The 19,542-nt window shown below is 40.4% G+C and overlaps 1 protein-coding gene and 1 long non-coding RNA gene across 2 annotated transcripts; both read right to left on the bottom strand.

Annotated features, from left to right (window-relative positions):
• Nucleotides 1–939: 939 nt before the first annotated feature.
• On the bottom strand, nt 940–13,627 carry LOC104599750 (uncharacterized). The gene is made up of 5 exons (XR_735561.3): nt 12,848–13,627; nt 5,677–5,862; nt 5,498–5,568; nt 2,833–2,987; nt 940–1,451 (listed from the first exon to the last, which is right to left on the bottom strand). It is a non-coding gene; the product is annotated as an uncharacterized LOC104599750 (long non-coding RNA).
• A 4,466-nt stretch (nt 13,628–18,093) lies between these two features.
• Nucleotides 18,094–18,552, bottom strand: LOC148790525 (uncharacterized). Its single transcript, XM_088892332.1, has one exon. The coding sequence runs from the start codon at nt 18,550–18,552 to the stop codon at nt 18,094–18,096; it is 459 nt and encodes a 152-aa protein (XP_088748458.1).
• Nucleotides 18,553–19,542: the final 990 nt, after the last annotated feature.

Genomic DNA, 19,542 nt, shown 5'->3' with positions numbered 1-19,542 from the left:
TAATGACGTGACATTATTAATCATTGGTGCTCTAAGAAAGGAAAGGTATGATTAGAGGTTGATAACAGTGATTAATTATTATAATTTATATTATTACATTCTAATTTTTATCTTCTTTTTGTTATAGAGAATCGGTTTAATAAACAAAGAAAATCGTGTGAAATTGGAAGAGCCTCATTGTACGGGAACAAAATCTTTTTCTAGATTAATTCATGAAAAGGTGATTTTTATATTATCTCTAGAAGTAATGTCTTGCTTAATAAGTTTTAAAGGTATTTTGGTGTTATTAGTTAAATGTAATATGTATGATTGTAGACTGAGGCGGCCAACGGAGTGCGACCTTCACGTGCACAAATATACAGACACTCGTACACGGAAAGATGGAAGCATTGTGAACGAGAAGGCAGCTGAAATGGTGGTACGTATTTCAATTCAATAGCTACAATGATGAGAAATTTGACCAGCCTTTTCCCCTTGTTTTTCTACTTTACACCAAAACCAAACTAAGATACTAACTAGGAATAAAGCAAATCCTAGTTGACTTGGAACTAAGACTCTTGTTTTTTAGATTAGTTCAATCCTCTTTTCCAGTTACATGTCCAAAAAAGGAATGTCCAGGAAGAAAAGAGTAGAAGGGAAGCTTGATTGATTACTCCCCCTGCTCTGACACCATGGAAAACATGGTTTCAGACTTGCAAACCAGAAAACAAAATCATAAAAAGAACAAACTAGAACCCTACAATCCCAATCCTCACAATACTATTTTCCAATAGTATTCCTATAAAAAACTATTAGTCAATGCATTCTTTGAAAATATTGTGGGCCTTATGGCAAAAAAACTCAAGATTGATGGTCAACACCGTAGAAAGTGTTTTTCCCTAGAAAATCTCCTACTCGATATCCCATATTAATCACCTTTATGGTCTCACCTATTTTATTTTGTGTTATCTCAGTATAGAAATGGGGAGAGAAAGTGCAACTTGGCCAATTAGACTCAAAATGAGCAACATCCACACCCAAATCAATAGGACCCACCTTTTTAGCATAAGCAAAGGATCAACTATCAGCTTCATTTTTCCATCAATCCAGATACTGTATTGTGCTTGAGGGAACAGCCGATGGGTTAGTATCTTAGGAACTTTCCCATTTCTTCGGGGCTCATCATAGGGTGGATGGTGTAGCGGAACAAGGCATCAAATACCAACCCACTTCCCCCTTGATGATCATCTCTAATTGTGACATTTTTCTTAATGAAGTTGAAAGACTTCTCATCAACAACCAAAAGAAAGTAGAAGAGGTTTTGGGATCGATGGCTTATATTTGAAGGCTGGTGGGGCGCGTCATATCCATCAAAAATGCTTGATGCAACAACAAAACCTACATTTCTTGACATACTCAACGTCTACAGGATCCATCTCTGCACCTCCATTGTGCATAAAACCACAGTGCACCTGAAGGCCACAACACAAGATCAACAAGCAGAACCAATCCAGGTTAATGCAAAAATCATGATCAGATAAAAATGATGACTTAAAAATAATGAATAGAAATATTAGACCACTCATTCAATGTGCCACCCTTAGATGGAACTACTAGTTGGTTGAAAAGTGCTCATGTCTTTATGATCCAATTTTGCCCTAACTTTTTAACAAACACCATAACCTAGAAGACCAATGAAGTGTCAATAAAGAAGATGTTTGTTAGTTGTTTCATCCATTCTCTAGTTATTCTGCTAATCTGGAACTTTCTTTGCTACTAGTAACTGAGTTGTTCTAAAATGGATGGTAGCTTCATCCACTTGTTCCAGAAAGAATCAAATCAAACTTTAGAACTGCGTTCTATCTACAAATCCTTTCAAAGGGATTGGACACCAAAACTTTTAGTGATGTTGCACTGTAGCTTTTCATAGTGTTGATAACTTTTCTAGTCAGTAAATATGTTGAGAAATAGTGGGTAAGATGTTTATGATTGCTTTCCAAGGACTCCTAAAGGTGAGATTCCTAGAAGTTTTAGAATCCCACCCATTCGAGTACAAGCCATGCATGCTTTTTAATTACCAAATACTACAAAAAAAATGTTCTCAATGGGAAACCTCCATAACCACTTCCCTAATAAAGTAGTAATTCTATCCCTCAGCTGTCCAATCCCTAAACCCCCCTTTTCCTTACTATTTGTTACTTTCATTCAATTCAATATGTCTGCCTTCTTGCCATTCCCCAGGTTGCCAGGTCCCAAAGGAAGTCCCTAATGATTTTTTCAAATTTCTTTGCAACTTTGGTTGGGGCTATAAACGGTAAAAAGTACACTGGAAGATTAGAGAAAGTAGATTTGATGAGGGTCAACCTACCTCCAATGGAGATGTCTTCCAACTCACCAGTTTTTTTATTTATTTTTTATTTTTTTGTGAACCTTTCAATGATCTCTTCCCAAGAGATCAACTCTTGAGAAGAGCCTCTTAGGGGTAATCCTAAATATTTAATAGGCCAATTCTTAATGTTACACTATAGTAAAGTGGCGTACTCTTCCAACTCTACCTGACATTAAATCACATTAAGAGCAATTAATCCTTAGCCTTAACTCTCTCTCTCTCTCTCAACAATATCTTGGATTTCCTTCACAACTGTGAAATCCTGAGAGCCTCTAAACTCTCCCATAATGATGGTGTCATATGCAGATTGCAAATGAGAGACCACCTTCCCTTCTCTACCCACTCTCAGCCCCCTATCAATAAGCATTCTTACTAATTTAGTAGTAAATCATGTGAATAACAAGCACAAGAAGAAAATTTATAAGCAAACAAAGCATAGTTTGTGCATTAAGAGTTTAGCTTACCTTCATGGTCGAATTCAGCTTATAACTTTGTTCTCTTTGCGACCAGCTTTGATGCCCTCCAAATAGTGGGAGTGACTGAGAATCATTATTTACAGACATTCTTCTCTTTGGGATAACTATTGCATCAGGATCATCTTGAAGGGGAATTGGACATCCTGAAATTAACACAAAGAACATTAGATTATTATAATTTTATAGATAATAACTTCAAGACAAGAGAAAAGAAATGCATATAATCTTAGGGTGTTGTGGTTTTGGTAGAAGCCCCATAGTGTCCAACATCATAAATACCTTTCTTTGCTAAAAATAGCTACATATTAAAAAAAAGTAGGCCCATGCCAAGCTACTGAATCCGGGAAAACAACATTCAGATAAATCAGTCACTAATATCATTTAGTGAAATCAGGTATAAGTGACCAAGTAAATCCGTTGACCAGGCCTAACTGATTGCAATACTTGATTGTATGCCAACCTATACAGCCTGTGGTAATTTTTGTGTAGGGATGTAATCCATATCTTATAGATGACAAATTACAAATAAACATAGCTACAAAAATGGCCTTTCATTTGGTTTTACAAGCCTAGTGCTTGCCACAATTCCAACCTCCCCTACCAAAGAATCAGCTAATCACCAAATCATTAGAGTGAAGAATAAATAACATTTATATGACACTTGGATATGAAAACTCTGCTCCATATTTGCAAGAGGCTGCATTCATAAAAAATTTATGAAATGTAGAGCTTTGACTACATCTAATAAGAGGAGGAAGTGAAGGGATATAACTCTGCTTTGATCCTAATAATTAACCAGCAACAACAAACAAACAAAACCATTAATACTAGATATTTCAGAATGCAGATTAATGTATAGCTAGGGAACATGGAAGAGAAGCTCTACAACACTTGCCACATTTTGCAACAAATGTAATGCAGTCTTGGAAGAGAAGCTTTAGGCCATTAGAGAGATATTCCAACCGGGAGTTTTTCTTTTTTTTTTTTTCTCAACATCAACAAGTATATATGTTAATGGTGTTGTTAGATAGCAAGCTATTACCCCAGTTTCTTTGGCTCTTTCAAGAAGCTCCCTCCCACTTATGGAACTGCTTGGAAGCTTGTAAATAATTCATTATTTTTTACAATCAATAAAGTTACTAGTTAATTATTAAAAAATAAAAAAATTAAAGCTCTTTTAGGAACAATTCATCCAGTTAGGTCATATAGGAAACCCTTGACTTGCTTAGGATATGACATGACTGCCCCTTTAGAGCTATGGGAAATATTATGCCACACTATTAGAAAAATTACCTACAGAGGTAACAAAAAATGCCTCTAAAGACCGATAAATTGCCTCTAAAAAGAATTAGAGGCACTCAGGTGATTGCCTCTAAATGTCTAGCCTCTAAATGTTATAGAGGCACTTGACTTACAATTAGAGGCACATCTGATAAGTGCCTCCAAAAATGAGATATTGAGGTACATAATCTTGCCTCTAAAACACTGACGTTAATAGCATTTTACAAAGGCATGTATAAATGCCACCAAATATACATTTTTAGGGGCATTTTAATTAAATTTGAGGCAAATTTATTTGCCTCTAAAAGTAATTTTAAGAACCCTATTTAAGCTTTATAGCAACACTTCAAAACTGCTTCTAAAGTATTATTTGGCCTTATTTAGAGGCACTTGTGACTATCTCTAAAGATCATTTATTTGTGTTTTGAAAAGTTGTCTTATCATATGCAAATCTTATGTAAACCTATATACAAACACTTAATTTGATATCTAAAACAATTCATTCACATATCTATTAAAAGATAACCATTGTTTCTGAATATTATTACATATTAATTGATAGAAATTCAAAGAAAAAAGAACAATCCATCTACAAAAAATATGGCATAAAAAATACAAAAAGGAACAATCTGAATGTCAGTGGCTTGGTCTATGGTGTAGCTCCTTCTTATGTCGAGATTGATCCAGATTAAAACCCTTTCCTCTACACCATAAAGGGCCTAGGATGGTGTTTCCGCAAAATAGTCCTTGTTTCTAAATGGCCTTTCCATATGTGAATTACTACCTACATTTCCAAAGTTAATAAAATTCATCAACTCAATTGTCTAGAGAACAAACCCAAGAATTGAGAAATGTGAATTACTACTCACTAAATCATGGAGCTTCTCATAATCTATCCATGTGAACCATTGGCCATTGATCTTAAACTTTTCAACCTTTGCCAAAAGAACATAACAGGAGTTGACATGTTCACAGATGACTTCATACTCCCCATTACTCTTTTAAGCTAAGGCCTCTAAGAAGCCTTTTACATCAGTATGCCAAGGAACATTGTCCATTGCTAACTTTGATGTGGTAGACCTGTCAAATAGTTTCTAGTGTTGAAAGTAATCAAATAATTCTCTATTCTTTCTCTTGGAGAGCTTTCAGTGAAACCTAAAAACATTTTTATATAACCACAAATGAGTCAAGCTATCATTGAACTCAAACACCTGGTTGGTAGTTTAGTTTTAAGAAGTTTAAAGGAGACACTAGAAGGAGGAAATCAAATGTATCCTAGTGGATGTCATAAATGTAGATAGTAAGATCACAGAGAAAAGGTTAAAACGATTCTTCTACCAAGTATTATTGTATTAATTCTGTAAGCACTTACAGTGAAATGCTCCCAGAAGTCCCCAAAGAGTGGCCTATCAATTGCCTTCATAATGTCCTTTGTGGCAACATCTGCACTTACATATAGCTACAATTATGTCAAAGAAAGTCGTGATTTACAATTTTCAGATAAGATCACTTAATCTAACTACACTAAAGAATGAAAACTAATTTGTAAACCTGGGTGACAGGCTTCAACATCCTAATCCTCTCAAGAAACTGAGCATTTGTTACAAGGTAGAAATCCATCTCCTGTGAAGTTCATCTCCAAGAATGTTTATCTCTGGGTAGATGATTGGTTCACCAACAAGTGACAAGGCACAATGCTTAGGCAAGAGACCTTCTGATAGACATTCACTGTTACTCCTGCATAAAATAGATATTTGTAGAAAAACTTATTTGCTTTTATCCCACCAAAGGGAAATGCATATGAAATCATCATAATCTAAAGGTAGAAAAACTTAGCCTAACTCAACCAAATCCTAATTAAGTATGAAAATTAGACATGGGGCTTATTTAAGTTAGTTGACCAATTTTGTAGTTCTGCTTTGGTTGACACCGAGTTTGGATCAGGTTCCAAGACAGAGTCCCAATAGCCTTTGCAATCGTGCAGTAGGAACAAGACAACGGTATTGGATCAAGTCCCAATACAGAGACCAAATATGCATCAAAAAATGAATAGTAATAAGAGAATATTCATCACAGTATATAAGATCTTCGAGTGCAACAATATTGACTTAGAGCAAATAGCAATAAGAGAATATTCATCACAGTTCAGGGGTGTTATGTGAAACAAGAAAACCTGCTATAGACTATTATGTTTTCTTTCTGAAATTTTGATGCTAAAATAGTTTAATTTTGACATCATCTAGTCCAAACCCCCACCAACATACTCTATTTTATTATTTTACATGTTGATTAATATTTTACCAAAATGCATTTGCATCTCTTCTCTACAAATTCTACATATCCATGGGATGTTTCTGCATATTGACCTCTGTCTCATAAAAAATGTATTCTGTCCTTGACTGAGTTCTTCCTAAACTCTACTTATCTACAACCTTTTTGGTTACCCTATTACTTCTTATGCCCACTTTGATGCAACTAGTACTTCATGAAATGTGGGTTCTAGTAGAGGCTTGAGACACTATTAGAATAATGATGCCCTCAAACTATTTAGGGAATAGGGATGTCAACATTTGGCTTGTTTGTCTGGATATCCAATATCAAGAGGAAGATCAAATGGAGATGCCTTATACTTGTAATCTTCTAGGCTGTGTGGAAGGACTGAAATTTGTAGTATTTCATATTCAAGCCCCCTCATATGAGTTTGATGCATGTAAATTAAGGGTCATCTATTGGATTTAAGAATTTGACATTTTTAGTGACATCTTAGTTGAGTTGCTGTTGAGAGTAATTTTATTGAAGCAAGATTTCCTACTTGGATTAACATTGACATGGGGCAGGTGGATCCTTCCTCATTAGCATGTTATTAGGCTTAATTTTGATGGAATTCTCTTTGGGAAGAGGAAGCCCTGGTGCACGTAATCTTCTAGGCTGTATGAGATGTGTGAAATTTTAGAGCATTTCATACTCAATCCCCACTTATGAGTTGATGCATGTAAACAACTATTTATTGAATTTAAGAATGACATGTTTAGAGACGTCTTAGTTGACTTGCTATTGAGAGTGGTATTTTTGAAGCATGATTTCCTTGGATTAACATTGACATAGGGTGGGTGGCTCTTTCCTCATCAGTTTGTTAGTATGCTTAATTTTGATGGAATGCTTTTTGGGAAGAGGAAGCCTTTGTGCTTTTAGGAGGTGGATTTTTTTGGGAAGTGTATTTGTGGTTTTTTTAGGGACAGCATGGGTGTAATTATTCTATATTTTGGTGCCAAGGGCTAACCTCCACCAAGAAATCCAATCAATCACTACAATGCAGTCACCTTCAGCCCCTGCAATGGAAGTCTTCTCGATATTTCCCTTGAAAGCTCTTGTTTTTTTCACTTTAATGCATAAATTTTCACTGGGGGAAACTATAGATGGCTTTGACCTGGTTTTTGAGGAGTGAGGACAGGATGCCTAGAATCATGGAGAGTAGAGAGCAATAAGGCCTAAAATTGTGCATTTTAGCATTTGGTGTCTCTTATTTAATTTTAGCTGATGTGCTTAAGCATGGAAGAATTGGTGCTTCTCTCCTATATTGTAGCCCATGTTGCAAAATATACCATATAGTTTTATGACAATTTAATTCTTAGAAAATATCTGCAAGTTCATGCTTCTCAATGAAGCTAGCATATAATGGGAGATTTGCAAGTATGGTTATGATGAATGGACAAATCAGTAGCCTTGCCTTCACTAAGGATGTGCTGAAATAAGCTTCTATTTTGAGGCCCAAGGGGTTGTGTGGATGCACTTTGCTCAAAATTTTCTCTGTGGTTAATGGAAATTTGAAGTTTTTATTTCTAATTTGGTTTTTCTTCTATAATTGCTAATTATTATCTTTGAAATAACATGCTGCAGTTTCCTTGGTTATTATTATTATTTGTCTCTTGTCAGGTACGGGATGAACTTTGGAAGGAAACTCTGCAGCTTGCAAGCAAGTTTTTGCAGATTTGCATGTACTAATTTTCTAGGTAGTCGGATCATATATAGATGGGAATACTAATACATATTTTAAAATAGGAGAGAACTTGGAGAAAGAACCACACATCTTGGAGCTTAGAAACCAGGTGAGCATTTGAAAACTCAATTCTTTTTTTCATAGCTTGTGAGCTGGTTTTGAATTTTGTTTCTTGTGTATGGAATAACAGTGCAGAATCATCCAAACAAGAGAGTTGGATGTTGCCTAGGAGAAACTAAATGATCTTGAGAGATAGAAGGAAGACACAGTAGTTCTTTTATGCTTCTAGCTTGCTCTAGAAGCTTCAAGGTAAACAAAAATAGGTTTTGGTTAATTATCTATAATTAATAACCCAGTGAGAGATACCTTCATTATGACTGGTAGAAAAGTTGTTTTGAGATGATAAATCTGGTTTGATTTGTGTAGAGGCAATGAACAAGGCAGAAGAAGAATTTAAAATTCTTTACAGGCAACTGCTAGATAGGGAGATTGACCTGCCAACTTTCATACAAAAATACAAGAAGCTCCGGATGACTTACCACAAACGGGCACTCACCCATCATGCAGCCAGGACATCCTGTTTATGACTCAAAAAATGTGCAGAAACATTATTTTTGTAGTGTCCAAATATCTGTAGAAACATGAAGGAAGGGATGCTTGCTTTTTATAGTGTCTCAGATGGTACAATTGCTTGTGATCAGATTGGAACAAAATGTATCTTATTTCTGCTTCTATGTCTTCTCATTTTGTGCGTCTTCATCCTTCTTTCTTTCTCTAACATGAGCAGCCTTTGAGGTTTTGGTTTCATTTGAATAATAGTTATTGGATGGTTGGAAGTTGAGAAAGATTCTAAAATCGCTTAGGAATTTTCCAAGGAAGACGCAATTCACAATTCACAAGCAATTTGAATTTTCGAAGGAAGACACAATATTTGTGTCCAAATATTTAATTTTGCTTTCTTCCCCCCAAAATAGCAGCAGCCAGCAGGGAAGTACCACAATTCACAAGCAATTTGAAAATTTTATTACACATAATGCATACAAGAAGTCAAGGACACATATCTACACTAGCAGAGAGGCTTAGGCCTCATTTGATCCTTGTGTTGTATGCTGTGTAATATTATACTAAATAGACCTGGGCTAGGTTTAGACACAAAACTTATACCCAAGCCTGGAATTTTGTAAACCTGTTTGGACTGAGCTAGTGAGGGTCGTGGTGCAAATTAGGTTGCCCCAAGTTGAAGAAATGATCACTTCTTGATGAATAAAATCATACGAAAAAACTTTTGCTCCTATTATAAAAGAGAGGAACAGTCCGAGTCATGGTGGAGGATAAGGCCTTACCTCTTTGTTTCTAAAATTTTGCATGTTGGATGATATGGACATCATCCATGAAAAAACATGGCATACCTATGACCATGGTAGGAGAAAATTAAAGCTGTGAATGTACAAACCAGTAAGGTTCAATAGGAACAAAACTGCGATCAACTTCATTTCAAGTGTGCATGCTGTAACTATTGTTGTTTATGGGGTTTAAAGTTTGACAGTCAAAAGCTTTATAAGGATCATTTTTGCATAATGATGATATTTTTTTTTTATAATCTGGTCACTAATTGTTCTTTTTTTAGTGCTTTTCCTGTTTTTCTTTTTTGGGTTTTCTATGTAGGCAAAGTTTTTCTGGAAAATGTGCCAATAACATCTTGCATTATGGGTTGGCTGAGAAAAAGTTTCAAAGGCAAAATTTGCAGTCGGAATTGGAATCCTAATGGTCTGTTTCCATAGTGTATTTGGTTCAGATGGGATTGGAATAAATTGGAACAGGATCTCATTCCTAAGGGAGAGGAACAGAATGTTGATTCTATCAAATGGGGGAATGCTATTCCACCAGGAACAGAAATATGGTTCCGATTCTGCCCAACCAAATGGATGGAATCGGAATGATCAATTCCGATTTGGTGCTTTAATGGCATCATGAGTAGGAACATGGAACTTTAAATCAAAGCAAGGCAAATTAAAACATGGGATTTGGTGCAAAAAGGCAAGAGTACAGGTGTAGCTCTGGCTCAATTTTCTGTCTTGTGATTTAAGAGCTTCACTATGAACTCAGCTTGCCATGTGCCTAAGTATTATTTGTGATTAACATATGTGTGGAACAGCTACAAATGTAGCTGGAGAAGTGGTAAATGTTGGATCTAGAGTCAAGGATCTCAAAACTGGTGACAAAGTTGTAGCCATGCTTGGCTTTTCGGTGAGTTCTCAACACTTCTTTTCTCTGTGTATCAGTAACTCTGTTTGTGTGTGTGTGGGGGGGGGGGGATTAGGGATGGGCATGATTTGGGTAGGTCAGGAGCCACTTTGATACTATCTTAATTTTCTTTATTTTTATATTCTCTATCTTGATCTGTAAGAACAAATTATACATTCCAAATAGATTTTAATTTTAAAAGCACTAGCCTATTTTTTTTGAAAAAGAAAAACCCAAAGGACATGCAGGAATAGAACTTCAAGCAAACCCAGTATCCTCCCACCCTCCTAGGCCCCAAGGCCAGGGCAACCAGGATGGACTTCACTTGTGATTGTCATGAGAGAACCCCTCCACTCCCTAGATACACTTCCGAAATATTCCTCGTCAACTTTTATCAATAGGTATAAAGCTACAGAGAGGGTATTGACTAGAACTCTAGAAATCAAAGCAAAGCATTACACTTTATGAATTACCATCTCATCATGCTAGGTTGCTCCTCCTCTAAATCCTACCTGGGACTTCTACATTTGTCCTTAACCTAGCCTTTGAACAACTACTTTATTCCATGGGGATAATGAAATTATTGTACTTCTAGGGGGAGTTTCCTAAATTTTAGCTTCTTGGGTGAAGATGTAATGGATATAATAGATTGGGGACGTCACAACTATAGGTACCCTTTGCATGTTTGCCACTAGCAAGATGGATGTTAGCTCACTAATGTGGTGTTCCTCTTTTCTATTTCCCGCATTTGATTTGTGTTGTTGATGAGGATCTGCACTAGTACATTGAAGTCTGCCCCATATCTAGCTATCATGTACCCATGGTTACATGATTTTGGGTTGTTTTGATTGGATGGCTAGAGATGTAGTCTGTCTGTTGGGATGTAAAATCCTGGTACTTATTTTGGGTTATGTTCCTTAAAAATGTTACTTTTCTATGCTATTTTGATTTATGTTCTTTTATCCAACAGTTGTATATTTTTTGTAGCTTGCTAAGACATCCATATGTTAGAACAAGTCATCACTATTATTAGGAACCATACCCATCTTTCTTATTTTACTACCAGCACTAGTATTTGGCAAGATTATTCTGAGCACCGTGTATGCTTTATTCAACATTTTTCTCTTCTTACTTCACTATTTTGATATGTACAATTTAAAAACAATAGCCCTGAATTATCTGTTTAGATTTTTCCTAGCCTCTTATCTCTCATAGACACCCATCCATGGCTTCTTTTCATTTTAGTTGCTTACATTGTGTTTTGTCTGTCATGTGCTGTATCATTTCATTCAACATTCTCTTGAAGAAGAATATTCATTACTTAATATTACTTAATTAGAAATTTTTTCCTTGTGTTTTCTATTCATCTATTGGTATGTATCATTCCTTCTTTTTATTGGGGAGGGTATAGGTTTCTTCAAACTCTAGCCACCATATTATTATTACCAGGGTGAGGCTTATGGCATCTTCTAGGATAAACAGTAAACTAACTAGGTTCTTAAACTAACCCTCAAATTCATTGCATAAATCACAATCAATTCAACTCATGCTTAAAAGGGCATAGATATGTGTTGATCCAGTTAGTGACAAATGTTTCTCCTCTCTCCCTTTAATCACAATCCTTAACATTAGCATTTTATCTGCTTTTAATACTACCTAGAGGATTGGCTTTTGTGACCTAAGCAATTTTTATTTTCTAGAATAATTTAAGTATTTTTTCTTTTATGCTAACATTCCCTTTCTCATTCATACTTGTAGTGTTTTTGTTATAGCTTATAAAGTTGCCTTCATCTAGCATGTGACTTGTAGAACGAAATTTTTACTCTAGGCACTAATTTCACTTATAATCTCTCAGAACTTGGTTTGCTATAATGAGGTTTCTATTTGTGCTATATTTTCCCTCTTACTAATATAATTATATTTATTAAAAAGAAAAAAAGAAAAGTAAGTCTTTTAGTTAACATTGCATATTTCAACACCTATAACCGTTAGTTTTTTTCTTCACCCCTTTTATGTAATTTTTTGTTCTGAAGGTCTATTGACATATTTCTCTTTTGAAACTCTTTGTGCAATTCTACACCTATAGTGTATTAACAACCTTGCACCAATTGAACCTCCTATAAACCTCACAATAAACAATGGGATAACTTTCCTCATAGTAGACATCATGATTGCTTTACGTGAATTTAAAAACAAAACCTTGAAAAGACAATCATTTGACACTTCTAAAAATAATGGAGAGTAGTGAAATCCATAAACCAAAGAAACATCGTAGAGCTGAAAATCCTCATATAACTATAAATTCTACGCCAACAACTAATCCACAAAAGAAACATTATAGAGTTGAAAAGACAATAGAAATTAAACAAGAAAAGGGAAAACGAACAAATGCAGATCCAATGCAACTTACAGAACAATGCATAAGTAAACAAAAATGCTCAGCATAGAGAACTGATGATCAAATTGCCGCTGGAGACTTACCGAAGTCCTATAGAAGGTCGGTTCTCCATACCCAGCGCCGGCATGGCCACTTTGGAAATTTTGATAATAGAGAAGAAGGAAACTAAAGGAACAGGGAGGAAGGAGAATCATAGGAACTCACGAAGATTCTCGGAATTGTGCATCGAAAGAGATGTGTGTAGTCTGTGGATCCAAGATGTGAAGTCTGTTCTTAGCTACTGTCGTTCTTCTGATCTGCTCTAGATATAGATGGAGGAGGTGAAGATGATTATTTGGAGAAAGAAGAGAAGAGATTAGAAATAAAAAACTAAAACCCTGGAGAAATCGATGGTTCTTTGATTCATTCGATACTGTGAATGGAGGAGAAAGGTAGAAAGCAAGTCATGAGTGTCGTAATTTGCATTTGGGTGTTATAAGGAAGAAAAAATTGAAGTATTGAATACCAAAAATACCTTTAATAGCATAAATTACAATAGAGGGGCTAAAGTGCCTCTACACAATATCATTCGAACAGTCGTAATTGCTATTTTACAAGGCAATTTTTATCAAATGCCCCTACTTTCGCCTCTAATAGTAAACTTTCTAGTAGTGGCAGCCTCTAGGCCCTCTACTTGATGCTATTTTATGGGAAGGTTGGGAGGGGGAGGAAAGAAATGGCTAGATATTCCTAATAAAAGTCACTCCGGGAGTGAAGGAGAGATCGCCGAGCTTAAGGCTGAGTGACACAGTTGAGGCAGGAGGTTATGAGTAACGCGTCAGTGAGTACAAGGCATCGGAGGAGATGTAGTTGAATATGGACGAACACGTTGAGATTTCCTTCACGGCCGGGTTCAATCTTTTTCGAAGGATCCTTCGCCGCCATCCGGAGTTGGCCGTTGAGTTGCAACGTTGGGATGCTTTGATCCAAATTCTCCGAAATTGTTGAGGGAGATGAGGTCGAAGCCGTTGGCGGTGTGAACAGTTTAGTTAAATGTTAATGTTTCTTTATCTAATCACGTGTTGCTACACTTGTGCCTCTTTTTCCAGCCGAAGCCCATCTGGTCGGGTTGTTGTGTGTATCGGGCTGGGCTATGCCTCTATCTTGTGCGACTCTATTGGTCGGAGTGTGGCCGGTCGCGCTATTGCGTGGGCCTGGGTCGGTTGTGCCTTGGGTGGCCTCTTTGTACTTTGTGGTTTTAGTTTGTTAGCCGAGGTATAGTCAACCAAGGTATGGTTGGACGAGGCATAGCCAGCTGGGCTATGCATCGGCATCCCTAGTCCTATGCCAGCCGAGGTGTAGTCAGCCGGGCTATGCCTCGGTGTCCCCAGTCCTGTGCTAATCGGGGTGTCGTTGGCCTAGGTATATCCGGCCGAGCTATGCCTCAGCACCCCCAGTCTTGTGCTGACCGAGGTGTAGCCGACCAGGCTATGCCTCAGCGCCCCCAGTCTTGTGCTGACTGAGGTGTAGCTGGTCGGGCTATGCCTCAGTGTCCCCAGTCCTGTGTTGACCGAGGTGTCGTTGTCTGAGATCTTTCGGTTCTCGAGGTCTTAGCCATGGGACGCTCAGTTTTTGGTCTCGGGAGCCTTTGGGGCCCTTCTAGGGCTAGCCGTTTCCTAGCTAGCTTAGTCGTTAAGCCGGCGGTTGTGCGGAGTTCCTTGACCGCCCTTAGGCCTTGGCGGGCAGGGGTGTTCTTCCTCCACGTTTAGGCTTAACCATTGGCAGCTAAGTCGGGTAGCTTGCTCGACAATGTGCTGTCGAGCTGGGCATAATGGGCTCAGCCATTTGGGGATCGACGGAGTCAGCTCAGTTGGCAATACGACTTAGCATGTGCATATGTGGTGTGTGCAGTGGGCGTGGGCGTGCCTCTATGTCGAGGAAGTAGCTTAAAAGGAGACTTTTATTGCTTGTAGGTCTACTAGTAGTACATCCTGAGGTTTTTCGAGTTCAAACTCCTCGGTATTGGTCGATATTCGAGGTTTTCAAGTCTTTAAGTACTCGGTCCGAGGACTCTGGTGACCATGTATGACCCTTCCTAGTTTAGTCCGAGCTTTCCTTCTCCTGGTGTGGGGACTATGACTTTGCATAGAATGAAGCTGTCTGTCTTGAATTCGCGTCTTCTTACCTTAGAATCGTAATGTCGTGTCATCTTCTGCTGTTGTGCAACCATCTTTACATGTGCTCGGTCTTGAGCTTCTTCTACTAAGTCCAACTCTATGCGTAGATATTCATCATTCTGCCCCTCGTCGAAGAGCTTGGTCCGAAGGGTTGGGGAACCTATTTCCACGGGGATCATGGCTTCGGCCCCGTAGGTCAAACTGAAAGGGGTCTCTCTAGTGGCAATTCGCGGGGTCGTCCTGTAGGCTCAGAGAATGCTCGACAGCTCCTCTACCGACCTTTCCCTTGGCCTGATCTAGGCGTGTTTTCAGGCCGTGTAGCAGGATAAGGTTGGTTACCTCGGTTTGCCTTGGCCTGATCTGGTGATCGATCCTTAGGTCGGCACAAAGGGCCTCAAACTTCTTGTCGGTGAACTGTGTTCTGTTGTCTGTGATGAGCACACACGGGATACCGAAGCGACAGATGATTCCTTGCCAAAGGAATTTTCGGGCATTGTGGGCGGTGATGCATGCCAGAGCTTCGTCTTCTACCCACTTCGTGAAGTAGTCCAATGCTACGAGAAGGAACTTCTTCTGCACAATCGTGGTGGGGAAGGGGCCAAGGATGCCTATTCCTCATTGGGTAAACGACCATATGCTAGCGATCGGCTTCAAAGGGGCCGCAGGCTAGTGATGGAGATTAGAGTGACGTTGGCAACTATCGCACTTCCGGACTAACTAGGCGGCATCCTGCTTCATCATCGGCCAGAAATACCCCTGTTGGAGCACCTTATGGGCTAGTGTGTGCATGCTGGGGTGATCTCTGCAAATGCCCTCATGTATTTCCCTAAGGACATAGTCTGCTTTGGCTGCGGAAGGCACTTCAAGTACGGAAACGTATGGGAACGGTGGTAGAGTTGACCCTGTATTAGGCAATACCTGGCTGCTCTGTGTTGGAGTCTTTTTGCTTCTACTCGATCCTCCGGGGAAGTGCCCTCTCGAAGATACTCAATTATGGGGTCCATCCAAGATGAGCCATGTTGCACTGGAAGGATGAGGATGGTTGATGGTGCGATGCTCGGTTGGGCCAGCATGTCTAACCAGACAGTTGAGTCAAGGTCGATCTGCGGCAAGCTGGTGAGTTTTGAAAGGGTGTTGGCTCGGGTGTTCTCAGCTCGAGGGATTTGCTAGATGTCGAAATGATCGAGCTACTAAATGAGATCCTACACCTTCTGTAAGTAGCTCACCATAGAGGGAGTTTGAGCCTCAAACTGGCCATGGATTTGGTTGACCACGAGCTGAGAGTCACTAAAGGCCTCGATTCATCGTGCCCCAAGGTCCAAAGCAAGTCGGAGCCCAGTAATCATGGCCTCATATTTGGCCTCATTGTTGGATGCTTTGAACTCAAGCCTGAGGGCGTGTTCCAACACTACGTCGTCCGGGCCGAGGAGGATAAGGCTGGCATCGCTGCCCTGCTGGTTTGACGAGCCATCTACATGGAGGGTCCATGCTGGGGGCAGTGGGGTTGGTTCCTCAATAGAAAATGTACATTCTGCGATGAAATCTGCCAAGGCCTGGGCTTTGATCACCGGCCGGGGTGCGTACTCGATATCGAATTCACTTAGCTCCACGCTCCACTTGACTAGGCGACCTGACACTTCTGGTCTTTGTAGCACCTGCTTAAGGGGCTGGTTGGTGAGTACTCGATTGCTGTGGGCCTAGAAGTAGGGTATGAGTTTTCTGGTTGCAATGACGAGAGCCAGAGCATACTTTTCAAGATTGGAGTACCAGGTCTCTGCGCCACTGAGGACCTTGTTGGTGTAGTAGATCGGCCTTTATACCCAATCCTTTTCTTTGACCAGTACTGAGCTGATGACCTCATCCCCGGCAGAAAAGTAGAGCAATAGCTTGTCCCTTGGGCTTGGCTTAGTCAGGAGGGGCTACGAGCTCAGGTACTACTTCAGCTCTTGGAAAGACTGCTCACACTTTTTTGTTCAGTGGAAGTCCTTTGGCCGTCTGAGGGCTTTGAAAAAGGGAAGGCACCGATCCACGGACTTGGACATAAACCTGCCAAGGGCGGCTATTCTCCCAAGGAGCCGTTGCACTTCTTTGTGGGTAGGGGGATGGCATATCAAGAATGGCTTTTATCTTCTCTGGATTTGCTTTGATTCCTCTCTATGTGACCATAAACCCCAGAAACTTGTCGGAGCCAACCCCGAAGGCGTACTTGGTTGGGTTTAACCTTATCTTGTACTTTTTCAATGTGTCGAAGACTTCGCGGAGATCGGCCAGGTGGTGTTCAGCCTTTTTGCTCTTCACGAGCATGTCGTTGACATATGCCCTCACGTTCCTAACAAGCTGTTCTTTGAATACCTCATTCACCAGCCACTGATAGGTGGTGCCAGCGTTTTTGAGGCCAAAGGGCATACCTTGTAGCAGTACAAGCCGTGGTCAGTGATAAAGGTCGTTCACTCCTGGTCGTCCGGGTCCATCCAAATCTGGTTGTAGCCTGAGAAGGCATCCATGAAGCTTAGGAGCTCATGTCCTGTCGTTGCATCGACGAGCTGATCGATCATTGGCAGGGGAAAGATGTCTTTGGGAAAGGCCTTATTTAGGTCAGTGAAGTCGAAGCAGATTCTCCACTTTTCATTGGCCTTCTTCACCATCACTACGTTGGCCAACCAATCGGGGTATTTGACTTCCCTAATGAAGCTAGCATCGAGCAACTTTTGAACTCCATCAGCTATTACTTGCCACCGCCCTGTGGCAAAGTTTCTCTTCTTCTGCTTCACAGGTCGGTAATGGGGATCGACGTTCAGCCAATGTTTGATAACTTCAGGATTGATCCCAGGCATGTCCTCAGCCGACCAAGCAAATACATCGACATTATACGTCAGTACTCGAACAAGTTCCTCTCAAAGGTGGTTGCCTAGCAGGGAGCCAACTTGGACTGTCTTTTCAGGATCTTCCTCAAATAGGGGGACCTGGACGAGGTCTTCCATGGGTCGGCCGCACTGTGCCTTTACTTCGTCACGCAGGTCATATGCTTTCGCCATCAATGTTTCGGTTGTTGAACGTGGTCCTCGACAGGATAATTGATAGCAATGTCGCGCTGTTTTCTGGTCTCCGCACGCTACCACTATGCCATACTTTGTTGGAAATTTAATGGCGAGGTGGTACACTGAGACTACGACCTACAGGGCATTGAGGGTCGGCCTGTCGAGGATCATGATGTAAGAGGAGGGGCAGCGCACCACGATGAAGTCTACCATGGCCGTCACAACCACATCGCCGTCTTCGATCAAGAGGGGAAGAGGCTGGAGGAACTCTCCCGAAAATCCCATCAAGGGAGTGCTAACTGGTTTAAGTCGTTTTCTGTCAATGCCGAGCTTTTCGAATGCATCTTCAAACAATACATTGGCAGAACTCCCAGTGTCAACTAGGATCCGCCACAGCTCAAAGTTGGCCACTTTGGCTGTGATGACCAAGGCATCGTCGTGCGGTGTTTGGATCCCTTGGAGGTCGTCGTCAGTGAAGATGATAGTTGTGTCACGCCTCCTTTTGTGATCTCGATCGTCGATCTCACATAGTCGAGCATATCTTTTCCGTCTCGAGCTGCTTTCCCCTCCGGCGGCGGTTCCTCCCGATATCATGTGGATGACGCCGACTGGGGGACGTCAGGGCAGGGGTTGTCAAGTTTCATCCACTCTTCGTTCCTCTTGGGTTGACTTCTCCTTTCTGTCTATGAAGCCACTATGATAACTACGCCTAATTAGATCTTCGATATGGTTGCGTAGGTTGAAGCAGTTCTCTGTACCGTGGCCGAGGTCCCTGTGGAACTCACAATATTTGTCTCGTATCCTCTTGTTACTTTGCATCTTCATCTTCTCGAACCACCTGACATAGTTTCAGTCGCGGATTTGCATTAGAATTTCAGACCGCAGAATATTAAGTGGCATGAAATTCCGATAGGTCGGTAGAGGGGTGTGAGGTCTATGATCGATTCAGCGATCTTGTCTCTTGTGGTCTTTGTCCGACCTCTTGGACTTCCGCTCATCGTTCTCTCTTCTTTTTCTGTCAGGCTTCTCATCTTCGCCTTTGAGTTGTGCATGGGCCTCTTCAGCGCTGATATACTTCTGCGCATGGCTCATTAGTGCGGCCAACGTCTGAGGAGGATTCTTGGAGATGGAGAAGTTGAATGGGGATGGGCGGAGTCCATGTTGTATGGCCGTCACCACAACTAATTGATCAAGTCCTTGACTTGGAGTGCTTCTTTGTTGAACCTCGCCAGGTAATCTCTAAGGGACTCCGTCTTCCTCTGTCGAACTTGCATAAGGTTGGTCGATGTTTTCCAGTGCTTTTGACTAGCTGTGAACTGTGCTAGGACTTGGGTCTCCAGTTGGGCCCATGATGCTATAGACCTTGGTGGTAAGGAGTACTATGCCAAGGTTGGGCCTTGTAGCGTGGTTACAAGGGCTTTGCACATCAGTCCCTCCGACGCACCATGTAGCATCATTTGGGCTTTGAGCGCCACGACATGGTCGAAAGAGTCGGAGTTCCCATCGTACTTGTCGAATTGGGGGGCTCACCATCTGACAGGGGGTATCTCGTCCACGATGTCCTAGACGAAGGGTGGCTCCTTG

The sequence above is a fragment of the Nelumbo nucifera genome, chromosome 7 (assembly GCF_055504915.1).
Source record: "Nelumbo nucifera cultivar China Antique chromosome 7, China Antique-T2T, whole genome shotgun sequence".
Lineage (NCBI taxonomy): Eukaryota > Viridiplantae > Streptophyta > Magnoliopsida > Proteales > Nelumbonaceae > Nelumbo > Nelumbo nucifera.
This window is presented reverse-complemented; position numbering and strand designations above follow the sequence as displayed.